Below are 14,055 nucleotides of genomic sequence, written 5' to 3'. Positions count from 1 at the left end.
TCGCCCGTTCCCCATGGAATGCCGTCTGTCCATCCTAAAACAGTTCCTGCATCCATGGAGCCTCGCCCGGTTGCGATAGAGTCTGATTCAAGCTCCATTCTTCAAAGGCGTGGATTGTGCGCTTCAATCCCTTGAGCTCCACGTGGGTCTTGCAAGGCGGTCGCAAGTCAAGATCGGGACGCTTTCGGGATTGAAGGTCGTCGTCGGCTATGTGGCGATAGGTTGTTGCACCATGTCTGGGGTGATTGACAGTGAACGGCATGGGCGTCCCTTCGCGGATGATCGCTCGAGCTGCGGGAAGCGATGTTTGACCTTGTCGCTCAAGGCCTTCTTCCTCTGTCTTTCGGCGCTTGTGCTGGGGTTCATCGTCCCGATTGCTGTCACGCCGGTCCGGCGCTTCTGAATAGGTGGAAGCTGGAAGAATCGGCTTTGCGAATACTGATCCCGGTGCTTGTGACGCTCGTGCTTTTGCAGTATTGAGGAGTGTCTGGTCTAAGGGATTTTCTGCTGGCGATTGCGTAGTAGCCTGCGCCTCGATCGATGGTAGAATTGAAGTCGGTGAGATTGGTTGCGCAATGTCTTGATCGAGCTCCTCCTCGGATGGTTTGCGCTGTTCATCGGGTATCAGCGCATGCCGGTTCTCACCTGCGACCTCAAGATGCCTTTGGCTCATGGTAGGCTTCGCAAGGAAACGAATGCTGAAATTAAAGATGCCAGAGAAAGTGATGATGGCTAATATCGTGTCTCGTCAGTAGGTCGAGGAGAAAGAAGATGGAGTTGCTTCTTGTGCTCGATAGCAGGGAAGTGCACAGACATCAGATAGGGCAGTTGCTGTATCACTTTCCTCGCCACTGACTGCTGCTGCTTGGCTTGTCAGCGTGAGTGCCTCAATGACTTGTGTGTTCTTTCAATCTCTTCTCTCGCATCGATCTCCTCCCGCCACAATGACCTACATCAACACGCAATAAGATATACAGACCAGAACGCCGTCGCCAAGTTACTGAAAGGACAGAATGCAATGTCATAAAGTCTACTCGACCTTATCAGTCCATCTGCCGATCACTCCTTTGCCAGTGAACGCTGACTCCTCCTTTTGCCACTGTCGTCTCTCCATCCGTCTCCGCGCATCGTACGCCCGGACGAACTTCCACGCCTCAGTATCTGCCACATTCCACGCTTCAATGGCAGCCTTGATGCCCTCAGCGAGCTTGACACCCGGTTTCGCCCCATCCCTGAGGCCAGCCTTGGCTTTTTCATAAAGCGTACGCTCTTGTTGCAGGTCGCCCTTGGTCGGTACAGGACCGTCACCAAATTCCGCCTTTGGAGGTGGAGGTCTCCTTTCAGGGCCTGGGACTGGTGTTTCGCTCTTGCCAGATGGTATCGTCTCGCGTGGGATGCGAAAGCCAAACACCCAATCCAGCTCTGCAGCGTCTTGCTCATTCTTCATGTCGGGAGGGTGCTCCGCGGTGAGCCATAGAGAGCATGCGCTGCCGAAATCAGATGCGACAGCATTCTTGAAAGGCGACAATCGAGCAAAAGCGGAGAGGCCGGTTCCGAGCAGCTCTTTCGTGGCGGCCTGGATCCAGATATCTCGTTTCGTTTCGCGGCGAATGAAGCGCACATTCATGGCCTTGCTATCTATCTGTCTTACCAGACTTTGGATGGTGTATGGATGCGGCACAGTACCAATCGTGAACAGCGAGCTGTCGTTTCGGAACACCTTGGGAGTGCTGATGAGCACTTGATTCGCAACGCATGGTCTGCACTTTGGATTGTTCGGCGGGCATGAAGTTGGGATCGAGCTGAGCGGGCATTGGGATAGATTTCGTGCAATCTCAATCGCAGGTTCGATGAGAGCGGTGGTGCTCTCTGGAATCGGTTTCAGTACCGCGATGCCCTTTGGAAACAGATTCTGCCATGTGAGATGTAGGTGGCTGTTGATCAAGTCTGGCAGTAATTCCATCGCCTCGCCAATGTGCTCCGCGTCCAGCAACGCCTTGATCGGCTCGTACTTTTCCTTCAAAGTCGCTATCCCGTAGAACGCAATCGACCCGGGGTTGCTCTCAACCTTGACTGTGCCAGCGCCCAGAGCTTGATCCAAATGTTTCGCACTCTTGAACGCTGGCGATCCGATGGCCTCTTTCAAAGCGGCCGCAACTTCTTCCTTCGTGCCAACATACAGTCCACTTCCAAGTCCCTCATAGCTAGCAAGAGTCGGGTACTCGCCACGGCGAAGGAAAGACAGAAGAGGATCATTGTACGAAGCCATAGGCAGAGCGAGAAAATTGGCCAAGATACCTGTGCCCATATTTCCCCAAGCAAGCCATCGAAAAAGTTCATGCTCCAGTCCAGCGTGTAAATCTGTGCCCTGCACTGTCTGATACAGCGGATTGTTTATAGCTTCGCTCTTGCTCAATATGACCGGCCGAAATCCTTGAGCCCACCACGCTCTACGCCATATCAACAACAATTCAAGCTCCGCCCGCTTGCTCTTCTCATCTTTCCTTCTATCCGAACTGTCGTAGTATGTGTAGACGGGCGGTCGTTCCTTCAACGGTGGCAAGACAGCCCGGTCTTCGTCCAAGGTCGTATCACTACTGAACGGACTTCTCCATTTCCAGTCGCTATACCATCTCGCTTCTCCGCTCTCGCTGTTCTCTTGCTCTGGTGGTGGTTTGTGTGCCGGTGTGCCAAAAGGATTTGGCAGGCGATCGACTACATGCTGGGCGTTATCGATGGCCTGGTGTACGCCTCCTTGTAGTCGAGGGCCGTACGGGACTTTGTTCAGGTATGGGTCGAAATCGTCGGTCCGTGACGTGCCCAGGAAGACGATGCACAGCAGTATGGCTCCGGTGAGTGAGACCACTATCTGCAGGCGCCGGGGTAGGTAGGAGAATGGGTTCGCCAGTCGTGGAGGCATTGCGTTCGGAAGTGAAATACTGTCACCCCAACGGTAGCACAACGTCGTCCTCGTGCTCCTCTACCGCCGGACCGAGTATTCCTGGGGTTTGAACGACATGCAGTCCAGTCTTCAACAGATCGCACAGCTTTGGCCTTCCACAAGGATCGTTGTCTTCCTTTTGGTGGTTTCAAGGTTGTCAAGGAATGTTGTGCACTTCTGACATCACATTCGAGACTTTCAGCTCCAGGGAAGACGCGTGGAGGACGATCAAGGGTTCCACTTCATCAGAGCTTCAAGCCTCCAGACGGGCCAGCCACACCAGCTCTTTCAAACCTCATCCGACGTCACGTCTACATCGCCGACTGACAACATTATTGCCGTCAAATGTGTCCACAATCCTACTACAACCAGTGTGACCAGGATTGAGCCAATTTCTCGGGAGAAGTGCGTGGTAACCCCCACGCCCAGCTCAATGTTTCCCACAATATGACCACTTCCTGCGGCATCCTCGTTCACATCGTGGTTCGATCTCAAAGGCAATCTGGACAGGGGCAGCAGATCCTCCCCATTGAACGGACTTTCGGGCATAATTGATCGAAAAGACGAGTTGATAGAGGCACCCCTCACGAAACTTGCTTCTTTAGTCTTTACCGTCCAAGAGCTTTTGCACGAACAACACTCTCTAGAGGATCTGGTCCTTCTGTTATTATAGCCCCAACCCGGGCTTGCAGCACCAATGATGACGTCGACCAATCCGCGCTCAACGCTCAAATCATCGAGACCAGCCCGAAGTCCCGAATCATTCGATTCCCTGAACGAACGGAACCGCGCCACACAGATATTGCAGAGCTACGAGAAACTCAGCTGGATTTCATTCCAACGCGGCGAGGTATATCGTCTCGGAGATCGTGATTTCAGATTTGCAACAAGACTGACCTCCGTCAGACCATTGCACAAACTCGAGTGCACTTTCAAAACAAGATCGCAGGCTTTTCAGCCGAGGACGAAGCAAATCGCCTAAAGTGGAAGGAGGACTTCACTCGCAGAGCGGGGAATGAATCGAAGCCGAGCAGGAAGGGCAAAGAGCGCATGAGCTCTGGCGGCGCTCCAGCAGATGGCAAAGCATCAAAGGCGAAGACTGCGGTCGGCGCGAGTCCAGGGTCGTCAAGAAAGGCTAGAGAGCATGCCTAGGCGATCGATCGATGGATCGTAACTAGCACCGTGCAGATGGACGTATATCATTCAGCTTGTTCATGGCGAGGCAGATGAGGGAACAGAAAGCATCTTGTGAGATATATCAATTCAAATTAACACCGCCATATGACTCTAGATCCAGGGTATCCTCGCTTTTCCAATGCTTCACTCAATCCGCCGAACGCCAATCATTTCCTAAGCATAGTCTTCCGCTACTACAGCGGAGCCAGACCACCAATTTCATAAATCGCACCGCTCTTCGAGAGTACTGTTCCAAGTTTGGGAACAACTTCCCCCTGGAAGGGTTCAAACGGGACTTGCTCGCCGTCAATAGATATCAATCCTTCCTTCTGCTTGCTAGCGCCGCCCAGCCATCGACCGACCTTTGAGCGAAGGCGGCGTTCCGTTGGGACGGGTGCCATGCGCGGTGTGATGCGGTAGGCCAGGACTTTCGAGTACGAAATTTCCGGAAAGTTGATGAGAGTGCCTTGCTCGACCGTCGTGAGCATTCGAATAGCTGTCATTCGGGCCATATCGCCCGGCGCGATGACCATGTCCATCTTGCCATCAGAGGGCAATGTTGCGGTGAAAAAAGGTGCGTCCCCCGACATGTAACACATATTTCCGACGTAAAAGTTGCCCAGATTTGCAATGTCTCGAGTTGCAAAGTTCGATGGGAGAGGATCCGTGACCGTGCCGAATCGTAACTCGGGGAGTTGTGCGTTGTCGCCCTGGGGTAGATCATCCTCATACGTCGCACGACATAAGTGCTTCGCTCTAGCAGCTTCATGCTCCTCGGCCACCTGTCGGTACGTCTCCTTGATCAGTCTTTTGTCGTCCGAGTCCACCACCAGTGAAACCTCCGCCGGATAAATCGTCTTCCCGAGCAGTCGCACGAGAATGCCCCAGGTGAAGCGGAACGATCCCATCCATCGCAAGTTGTCAGTTCCGAGATCGGACTCGGCGATGATGCCCACGGCTTGGGAGAGGAAGCTGTAGTACGTCTTGTCACCTTGGGTGATGGCAACCAGATCAAGCGGTGTCCTCGTTCCTTTGACAATCTCCAGAGAAGCAAGCGATGGCGAGTCTGTGCCACTCAGATTCAAGCTCATAGCATTTCCAGTCCCGCATGGCAGCTGGACGACTGCTATCTTGCGGAGTGCAAGCTTCGGTGTCTTGTGCTTTGCCAGTCCGTTGAACACTTCATGGGGCAGCCCATCACCCGAAGCGCAGGCTACCACATCGTACGCATCGATATCCAGATTCTGTGCGATTTCGACAGCATGGCCTCTGTATTGCGTCCTCTCCACGTCCACAACACAATTCGCAGCGGCAAAGATGGGCTCTATCTCCTTCCTCCACGACTTCTCCGCGTATCCTTGCCCACCGAACGGGTTGATCAACACTTTAACTCGCTTTCGCCTCTGCGTATTCGGAGGATATGCCCGAGCCAGCAGATTCTCTACCCACCGTTTCGCGTGCGCATGCGTGCTCTTATCCGTGACATTGTATGTGATGAGGGCGACCCTACACCCTTTGCTTTTGCGACCCACAGTCTGAGTGTAATGCACATTCACATCGAAGTCGTTCAATTCTGCCCAGAGGACATTGTGGAAAGGTATCGCTCGCGTGGTTTTCGACAATTGTGGCAGCAGACCGCAGCAATTCGAGGCAGCTCTTCGATGGCGTAGACCCTCATCCAGCACGATCAGAGCGTCTGTTGCCAGTGTAAGTGTAGCGTTCCGGCCGACGGTCAGGACAGCTTCGGTGCTCTCGAGCGATGTGTCGGAGCCAGCCGGGTCATCGAATGGATTGTGAACGTGGTTGTGCATCGCGAGACAGACTACACCGAGCGAGTGGCAGTGCAGACCTGCTAGAGGAGGGGGATGCTGTCAAGATATATCTGCCCATCGAGCAAGGGATCTTGCGTGGCTCGTGGAAGAGTCAGCCGACGCGCATCGTCACTGGAGGAGAGTTTAAGGATGCCCTTGTGCCAAGATATTGGACCATTCACCTACTACCTCAACTGCGTGTACCGTGTACGGGCCTTGCTGGCTACTAGCGCCTCCGAACGCAGATTACATGCTTTCTCTGCCGATAGACATTTTGAGGAGCAGGATGTGTATGCTGTCGTCTGGGAAGGCATTTGTGCCACGCGACGGTCGAAGTAACCTCTAGGCTACATGTTGTGGAAGTGTGGAATCGGCCGCGGCAGGCATCAAGACAGGCACGTTAAATGCCGTGTAATTTGTATAAGATCTCCTCCCGATCACGGTATGACAACATTCAGGCGATTTCCCTAGGCCATTCAAGCCTCGCTCTTGGACCCCGAGCTTCCTTTCTCCTCCTCCTCCAACATTCCTCTTCGGCCCTCAACCGTTAGATAGAGACTCTTTGAAGCAGCCTCAAGAGTAGTGGTAATGCCAGCAGCAGCACCTTGCAGCATAGCGACCAATTGTCCCCGAAGACCATCGAGTCCGCCTTGAATGGCCCCCACCCATTTCACACCCTCTAGGTCAAACACTTTGCCCTCAACCCGAGCGCCCAAAAGCATCAACTTCTGTATTCCATTTTGAACCGCTGGCTCGTGGTAGCCAGGGTTGGCCTTTCGTTTGGGCGCAGGGAAGTCTGGCGCCGATGGTGCCAAAATCGAGATCGCGGCTTTGAGATGCTGCGGTGAGACAGCAGGTATAGTCAAGACGGCGAGCGGTCCTGATAGAAGTGGCTCCAGTCCGTGCTGTAACTTTTTGTTCTGCGCAGTTCGAAATGCCTTCTTCGATAGCCCATGAGCCGATGCTGATCTATTGTTCGACGATTCCTCGTCAAAGTTTGGGTCCCAAAACTCCACCACTTTTAATGCAGATGCAAATATGCCAGTCTGCACCACTTGCACCTTGGTAGCTCTGCCGATGAAGTCCTCATTCCCACTCTTAGCCAATTCATCGTCCACCTTCTTCAAAGCCGATGCCAGTTCTCTCCGTATACCCACCCACTCGGTCGCTTTCAGATTGTTGTGCTGGAAGACTAGCATCAGCGGCGATGCGCGCAGTAAAGACTGGTATTGTCGGTGGAGCTGAGTTTTGCGAAATTCGGCGGGCTTGTATGAAGGCGGTTGGGTCGGTGGATATCTCGTCAGTGCAGGAGCGGCCTGGATGGAGCGTTCGATCGAGGGCGCTGGAGTGATTGCTCGCGCGAGCGAGGCATGTCGGCATTGGCGGCAGACGTATGGTGACGATTCGGATGCTGGCCGGAGCCGTGGTAATGACAGTCTTATTCGTGGAGGCATCTCTTCGTGTGTTTCGCGGTCACGAAGTCTTGATGATGATGATAGAACAGTGGTGAAGCTGTGAAGCAAGCAAGCGCAGCGCTTTGACCTCTTTCCATCGTGGCTTTTGGCATTGAGTTTCACGTAACGACTCACAAAATTACTTGCGACGACTCACCGCTTAGACCATACTAATAACAAAGACGACTTTGTACTCACCACTAAGAGTGACTTTTTGGAGAACCCGGACAAGAAGGCAAAAACAGCGGTCTCAGCATTGGCGCGACCATGCCGCCAAGTCAGACTGTCAATGGAACCGTCTCGGTGTCGGATCTCCTGAAAAGATTGTCAACTCTCGAATCAGCCAAGAAAGTGTCGGCGGAAGAGATTGCAGCAGCAGTCGCATTGATATTCACGAACAGCCTGTCGCCAGTCCAATTCGGCGTTCTTCTTTGGGCACTTCACACAACGAACCTGGATCATTCGGCAGATGTGCTTGCAGCATGCGCATCATCTATGCGAGAGGCAGCGGCACAGGTCGATGCGACGGCACTACACACTGTCGTAGATGGTCGGAGAAGGCCTGAGGGTACCTACGGAGGAGGTCTGGTACGAAGCTAGAAACAATGTCTTGCCATCGTCGAATCGATCACTAACATCCTCTCAGTGCGACATTGTAGGGACTGGCGGTGACGGACACAACACCTTCAACGTCTCCACGACAGCATCAATAATATCCTCTGCATTACTCATGATCGCTAAGCACGGGAACAATTCCTCAACGTCCATGTCAGGCTCAGCAGACCTTTTACAACATGCACCAAGACCACCAATAATCGCAGCAACGACCGCAGGAAACCTGCCGCGGATTTATGAGAAGACAAATTATGCCTTTCTATACGCTCGGGAGTGGCACCCTGGCATGAAGTACGCCGCAGCAACTCGGAAGGAAGTTCCGGTGCGCACCATCTTCAACCTGTTAGGACCTCTAGCCAATCCATTGGATGACACTGGACTGGTTGAGTGTCGGATCTTGGGTGTCGCCAGGAAAGATATTGGACTAAACTTTGCCGATGCCCTGCGTCTTGGTGGAGCAAAGAAAGCTCTCGTCGTGTGCGGCGAGGAGAACCTTGACGAGCTATCCTGCGCGGGTCCTTCTCAGTGCTGGTATCTCCACGTACCACCTGGCTCTGGTAAAGGGCACGTAGAGATCACAAACTTCACGCTCACACCAGAGGATTTTGGTCTGCCAAGGCATTCACTTGAGACGGTGCACGGCGGCAAAGGTCCTGCCGAGAATGCTGAGATACTCATGAGGATCCTTCGAGGAGAAATGCCAGACGATGATCCAGTGCTTCACTTCGTGCTGTTGAACACGGCGGCTCTCGTCACTCTCAGCGGAGTTTGTGATGCCGAGGAGAGCAACATGGGTTCCGGGGATGATGGTAAGGTGATTCCGGAGAAAGGCCCTGGCGGCTTGAGATGGAAGGAGGGTTTGCGCAGGGCGATATGGTGCGTGAAAAGCGGCGAAGCGCTGCGGCAGTGGGAGAGTTTTGTGGACGTGACGAATTCCATGCCCGCGCAATAGTGGAGTGTGTATTGGAATGGTCTACTATCAACCATATCTTGTGGACCCAGCTCGGCGTCTACGGTCAACGAGGCGCATAGGAGGTAGTGTGATGATCTGTTCGATGGTTTTGTGGGACGCGTGGGGTCCACTGCGACTACATATATGCGCTGCAGGCCGTGGCGTTGTGTGATGGTGAACGTGATGAACCGGTAATTTCACTGGTGAATATAAGCGCGGGAGGTCTCGGTGACCAGATTACACCACCGGGATGAAGTCATGGCACTAAAAATGTTCCTCTGTTTACATGGAATATTCTGTAATTGTTCGCCAGGCCGTCAAAGCACCCGACAGCAAAACGGAAACTTTTGGCATAGGGCTTTGAGCGACCTGTAAGAACCCATATCTTGGAGATTGTACACGGCTATCTAAAAGTACCACTTTTCCAACTGTGAAGAGCGCAGTATTCCAGGTTGAAGCTCGAAAGCTGACTTTTGACAAATTGCTGTTTTGCTTTTGGATGGAGGGCCGTGTCAAGATGGAGCATTCCTGGTGATCATTGACGCGTGAATCGAGGAGTCGGGCATCGGCAAGCAATCGAAATGAAGACGATCGGCAGACCGTTGCAGCAACATCCCAACTCAGACATGGTGTGATGATAGTGCCGAATCTCTCCACAGACCAGTGTTTCAACATGCGTCCGCCGAAAAGTCTATAGCTAACGAATCTCCGTACACAACGTCCCGATGGTGTAAAATCATCGTGCCATCATAGTCAGGCGATGCTGGTCGACCGCTGATGAAAAGGGATGGACACGATGCTCGTGCTTCGACACCTTCGGGCAGGCATTGAGCCGATGAGTAAAGAGTACCTTAGATAGGTATACACGAAACTTTCACCGGAGCAGACTCCAAAGCGAACACCTCCCGTCTCGCAATGTTGTTGATGTCCCCGAACTTAAGATGAACACTTTTCGTTATTGCGTTCGTACGACTCACGGCGGTCGAAGAGGTTGTTCCTGCAGGGAAACTCATCGTTGGGATACGGTGCACCTGTGACCAGGGCAGGGGTGTAAAACTTGTAACTTGACAGCGTTCTTTGGGGGCCGACAGCGACAACGACTCGGACGTAGAAGACAATCTTTGCAGCGAGCGACGGCACGGGTCAGAACACGAAGGAGTCACGCATTTTGTAGAGTGAGAGATACCGTGGAGGAAGTCGGCAAGTCGCCGATGTAGACATGTCTCCTATTCTCCGGCTGGCCCCTTGTTCTCCCGCGTGCATGGGCCTTTCCGGCTCAGCTCGCGCTCCTCCCAATCCCTCTCCTGTACCTACTACGAAGCACAGTAAGGCAGTCACCTCACGCACCACTGCACAACAAGCACGACTGATGAGTCGATAGCGAGTGAAGAGACACGGACTGAGCGAGACATTGTTGCGCTGGGCTGTGCTTCGCTGTGCCGTTGTCAGCTACTCCTTGGACCACGAAGTATGGACGCTCCTTGACAAACAACACCGCCGATCACGACCACGACCACCACACTCGTTTCCACCGCCGCCGTCTCGACCATACACTCCTTTACTACTGGACTGCTACGACCACCGACACTTTGCTCGACTTCTCTTCTACCGACTCGAAGTCGCCTACAACGCGCGTCTCATCGCCCGAGACCCTGCCGCTTCGAACGAGACATACGGTTTACTCGCGAGGAACCGCTACATCCTCACCTCCCCGTCGAACAATCTGGACCTCATCCTCGAACCTTGACGGACGTCGTTACCTTCACTCATTCAATCACGATACCAACCGCAACCCAAGTTGATCTTGGAAGAAGAGAGCACTCAGATCTCACCGCAGACACATAAAGAGACAAACGATACACGGTCACGCGAATCCGACCCGGACGGCTTTACCCATGCAACACGCGATATTCCATACCAGCCAACATTCACGACCACCTCCCGCCGCATGCGTTCATAGTGCGATAGATACGCGTGCTTCCCAAACACCAGCTGAAAAGGCCGAGAAGCCGACCTCTTCTTTGGCGCCGAGATAACGACAAAGTCGACGCTTTTGCACATGGAACACTCCGGAGACGGATTGAAAGCCCTTGGCGGCCGTTGTTCGGCCATTCATAAGGACATTCTCTACCTCTTTACCGGTTCCAAGTTACTGTCATTACCGCTTGAAAGGAATGCGACGGTCTCCGAGGAGGCTCTTCCTGAGTCTGCTTCAGGTCCAGCATGCGTGAAGGTGTCACAGGGCGGAGACGATGTGCTGTACGTGATCGGTGGAGATGACACATCAGACGAGTACTCCGGCCTGCAGCGATATTCTTTCGGAAACGACAGATGGGATACTCTGTCACCGCCCGTGGACGTGCTCCGAACTCGGACGAACCACAGTGTCGCGTATCTACAGGACACCGATGAAATCCTGATTTATGCTGGCTCGACCGTTGCTGCACCATCTTTGCTGTCGTCCCAAACCTTTCTGCTTTCAACCAAACCCCCATACAACATCCGATCTTTTACCTCAAAAGCGCCGCCAGCGACACGGCCTATATTACAGCCATGGAACAGCAGTCACGCTGTGATGGTGGGCGGGGAGTCTACTAATACTGGCGTATGGCTATTCGGCCCTGAGCAAGGCTGGTCAAAATTTGAAACGAGCTTGACCGACCCACTGAATGCGAATGCGCAAGGCATCTTGATTACCGGTACGGATGGCAGCAAGGTTTTGCAGGTGTACGAAACGAGTCAGTCCCCGAATGCGGTTCGAAATATCGTCCTTCAAGGAGCTTTTGGGGTTCCAGCTGCCCCCGGAACGACTGTTGGCGGCGGTTCATCGCCATCGTCGAGGAAGCGGAAACGCGATCTGACATTGAACGATTGGCCCGCGTACAACAAGACGAATGCCCCAACATCAACAAGGACGGACTATTCCCTCGCCCAGCGCGCCGATGGACTTGTTGTCATGGCCGGAGGCAACGAGCAAGAGCCGATCATCATGTATGATCGAGAGCGCAATTCCTGGGTCGACACTGACGATATATTTGGCCAACAACCTCTCATACCGACCTCGACTCCATCTGCCACGACATCGGCCACGAGAACCTCGACACCGTCAGCATCCACATCCGCTGCTGCTAAGGAGGCAGGTGCAGCAGAGAATGAGGACCATGACAGAACAATGCGAACACTCGGCATCACGCTTGGCGTATTGTGTGGCATCGGGGCGCTTTTCATTCTGATACTGCTGTGGCTGCGGTGGCGAAAGCTCAAAGCGAAGAAGCAGGAAGGTTACTTGCAAGAAAAGGATGGGGCCGACCAGAACCGAATGAGCTTTGCAGACCGAGGCGCGTCCTTTATGAAGGAGGCTGGGATGTCCGCCGACGATCTTTCAGGATATGACCGCCCATGGAATCCCTCGGCGAAACAGAATGCTCATTCCTCGCTTGCCATCATGACCGGAAAGTACGGCAAGTTCAAGGCAAATAACCACGCGCCGAAAGCCAGCTTCGAGAGCACTGCCCAGCTTGTTAAGAACAAGAATGGTAACATGCTACCGTCTGACAATCTCGAAATGATGGACATCGGAGACAAGAGCTTCAACGGGAGCACTACCAGTCTAGCTGTGCCTGGCGCCGCTGTTCTTAACGGGAACTCGCTAGACAAGGAGGTCAGGGCAGAGAGATCGCGGAGCTCGGGCTGGTCGAAGTACTTTGCCACGACCGCACCGAATGGGCCTAACGGGCTCTCTCACATCCCTTCGGCCTACATCAAACCCGGCACATCGCCCATTCCGGAGTCAGAGTACTCGAGTGATGAGCGAGACCGCGTTTCTCGGATACCGTCCTCCGTGATGGTTGCGCCCCTCGATATCGACTTCAAGAAGACAGTCGACGGACAACGCTTGTCGCACGTAGCTGCCCGATCACCAGCATTATTTGCTCGTCGCAGTAGTACCGATATCTATGAAGGTCAGCAGGGACTCATCGTCGACCCTAATGACCCTCATCGATCACATGCTACAAGCATCAGTTCATACGGCAATCGATCTACAATGGACAGCACTGCCACGAGCGAGTTTTGTAACGAGTCTGGACAAACTCTCTGGACTCCCATGAGCGCCAATCCTCCCATGCCTGGCAACAGCACTGCCCATGCTCAGAATATGGATCGAGATCGACGCACAAGCAGTGTTTACACCGCCAATCCCTACGACATCGAGAGTCGAAGGCCATCCCGCGGGAAGTCCGCTGGATTCTTTCCTGGAACGGGAGTTGGATATGCGAAGCCTTCGAAGGTCAAGCTCAGCCATAACGCCAGTCCAACAGCAGATTGGGCCGCTCCTCCCCGAGCTCCTTTCGCGGCAAAGCCTGCTGGGGAGATCCGAGATAGTACTTCGTCCATCGTGACTATCTTTCCTGGGGTGCCCAGCTCGTACTACGAAGACAAGACAAAGGCGGATACACGTCCAGGCGCGGAAGACACGCAACCTAGGAATACGGACTTGAGCTGGTTGAACTTGGATGCGAGCAAACCTCCAACTCCCAATTAGCACTTGGATCAGTGTTCAACACTATACGGCGACTCGCATCGCGCAACGGATCTTCTACTTCATTGATATTGTGCGGCAGACTCATGCCAGGATGCATCTGTCCGTTTCCTTGGATCACTGACGGCCTACCGTCAACTAATACAGCGGGCGGAAGTCTTCTGGCGAGCCGGACACCGCCCCTGCATGAACGCGCGGAACACATGAAACGATACCCTCATTGCTTTTTTGATCTTGTTATGTTTCCAGATACCTTCTCGTGGCTTCACGCCGGGAACCCTCACTGCTTGCGCTTTTACTTGATTGGATAGCATCCCGATGCTCGTGTCTCATCAGCTCGACAGCTTCGTGGGCAGGAGGTCGATACCTCGTTAGCATTGCGTTGGATTGACATGGAGATAAAGGGAGAGAGAGAGGGGTGAAAGCGGGATTTCCTTGTATATAGGTATGAAGGAGTAGAGGTAATGTCTGCCAGGAGCATCGGCATTGGGACAAATGAAATGGATACTGTCCTGGCTGATTGTCACGATTCTGTAACTCCATCGTCTTCTCTGCAATATCACTGC

The 14,055-nt window shown here is 53.4% G+C and overlaps 6 protein-coding genes across 6 annotated transcripts; 2 read left to right on the top strand and 4 right to left on the bottom strand.

The window, feature by feature from the left end:
- Positions 1-34: 34 nt before the first annotated feature.
- Positions 35-673, bottom strand: MYCGRDRAFT_89574 (uncharacterized protein; the record flags this gene model as incomplete). Its single annotated transcript, XM_003856347.1, has 1 exon — positions 35-673. One exon carries the CDS (start codon positions 671-673, stop codon positions 35-37), a length of 639 nt encoding a protein of 212 aa, XP_003856395.1.
- A 396-nt stretch (positions 674-1,069) lies between these two features.
- MYCGRDRAFT_12135 (uncharacterized protein) lies at positions 1,070-2,701 on the bottom strand (the record flags this gene model as incomplete). Its single annotated transcript, XM_003856346.1, has 1 exon — positions 1,070-2,701. A coding segment is annotated over one exon (1,632 nt), but the record flags the coding sequence as incomplete, so codon positions are not given.
- Positions 2,702-4,311: 1,610 nt separating this feature from the next.
- MYCGRDRAFT_66426 (uncharacterized protein) lies at positions 4,312-5,955 on the bottom strand (the record flags this gene model as incomplete). Its single annotated transcript, XM_003856345.1, has 2 exons — positions 4,312-4,446; positions 4,510-5,955. 2 exons carry the CDS (start codon positions 5,926-5,928, stop codon positions 4,312-4,314), a joined length of 1,554 nt encoding a protein of 517 aa, XP_003856393.1.
- Positions 5,956-6,404: 449 nt separating this feature from the next.
- MYCGRDRAFT_66422 (uncharacterized protein) lies at positions 6,405-7,472 on the bottom strand (the record flags this gene model as incomplete). Its single annotated transcript, XM_003856344.1, has 1 exon — positions 6,405-7,472. One exon carries the CDS (start codon positions 7,380-7,382, stop codon positions 6,405-6,407), a length of 978 nt encoding a protein of 325 aa, XP_003856392.1.
- A 177-nt stretch (positions 7,473-7,649) lies between these two features.
- On the top strand, positions 7,650-8,949 carry MYCGRDRAFT_31477 (uncharacterized protein; the record flags this gene model as incomplete). The annotated part of the gene is made up of 2 exons (XM_003857223.1): positions 7,650-7,970; positions 8,029-8,949. 2 exons carry the CDS (start codon positions 7,650-7,652, stop codon positions 8,947-8,949), a joined length of 1,242 nt encoding a protein of 413 aa, XP_003857271.1.
- A 2,059-nt stretch (positions 8,950-11,008) lies between these two features.
- On the top strand, positions 11,009-13,492 carry MYCGRDRAFT_107327 (uncharacterized protein; the record flags this gene model as incomplete). Its single annotated transcript, XM_003857224.1, has 1 exon — positions 11,009-13,492. The coding sequence occupies one exon, from the start codon at positions 11,009-11,011 to the stop codon at positions 13,490-13,492; it is 2,484 nt and encodes an 827-aa protein (XP_003857272.1).
- Between the last annotated feature and the right edge of the window lie 563 nt (positions 13,493-14,055).

This window comes from Zymoseptoria tritici, chromosome 1, assembly GCF_000219625.1.
Source record: "Zymoseptoria tritici IPO323 chromosome 1, whole genome shotgun sequence".
NCBI classification, from domain to species: domain Eukaryota; kingdom Fungi; phylum Ascomycota; class Dothideomycetes; order Mycosphaerellales; family Mycosphaerellaceae; genus Zymoseptoria; species Zymoseptoria tritici.
The sequence above is the reverse complement of the archived record's forward strand: the minus strand, read 5'-3'. Positions and strand labels throughout refer to the sequence as shown.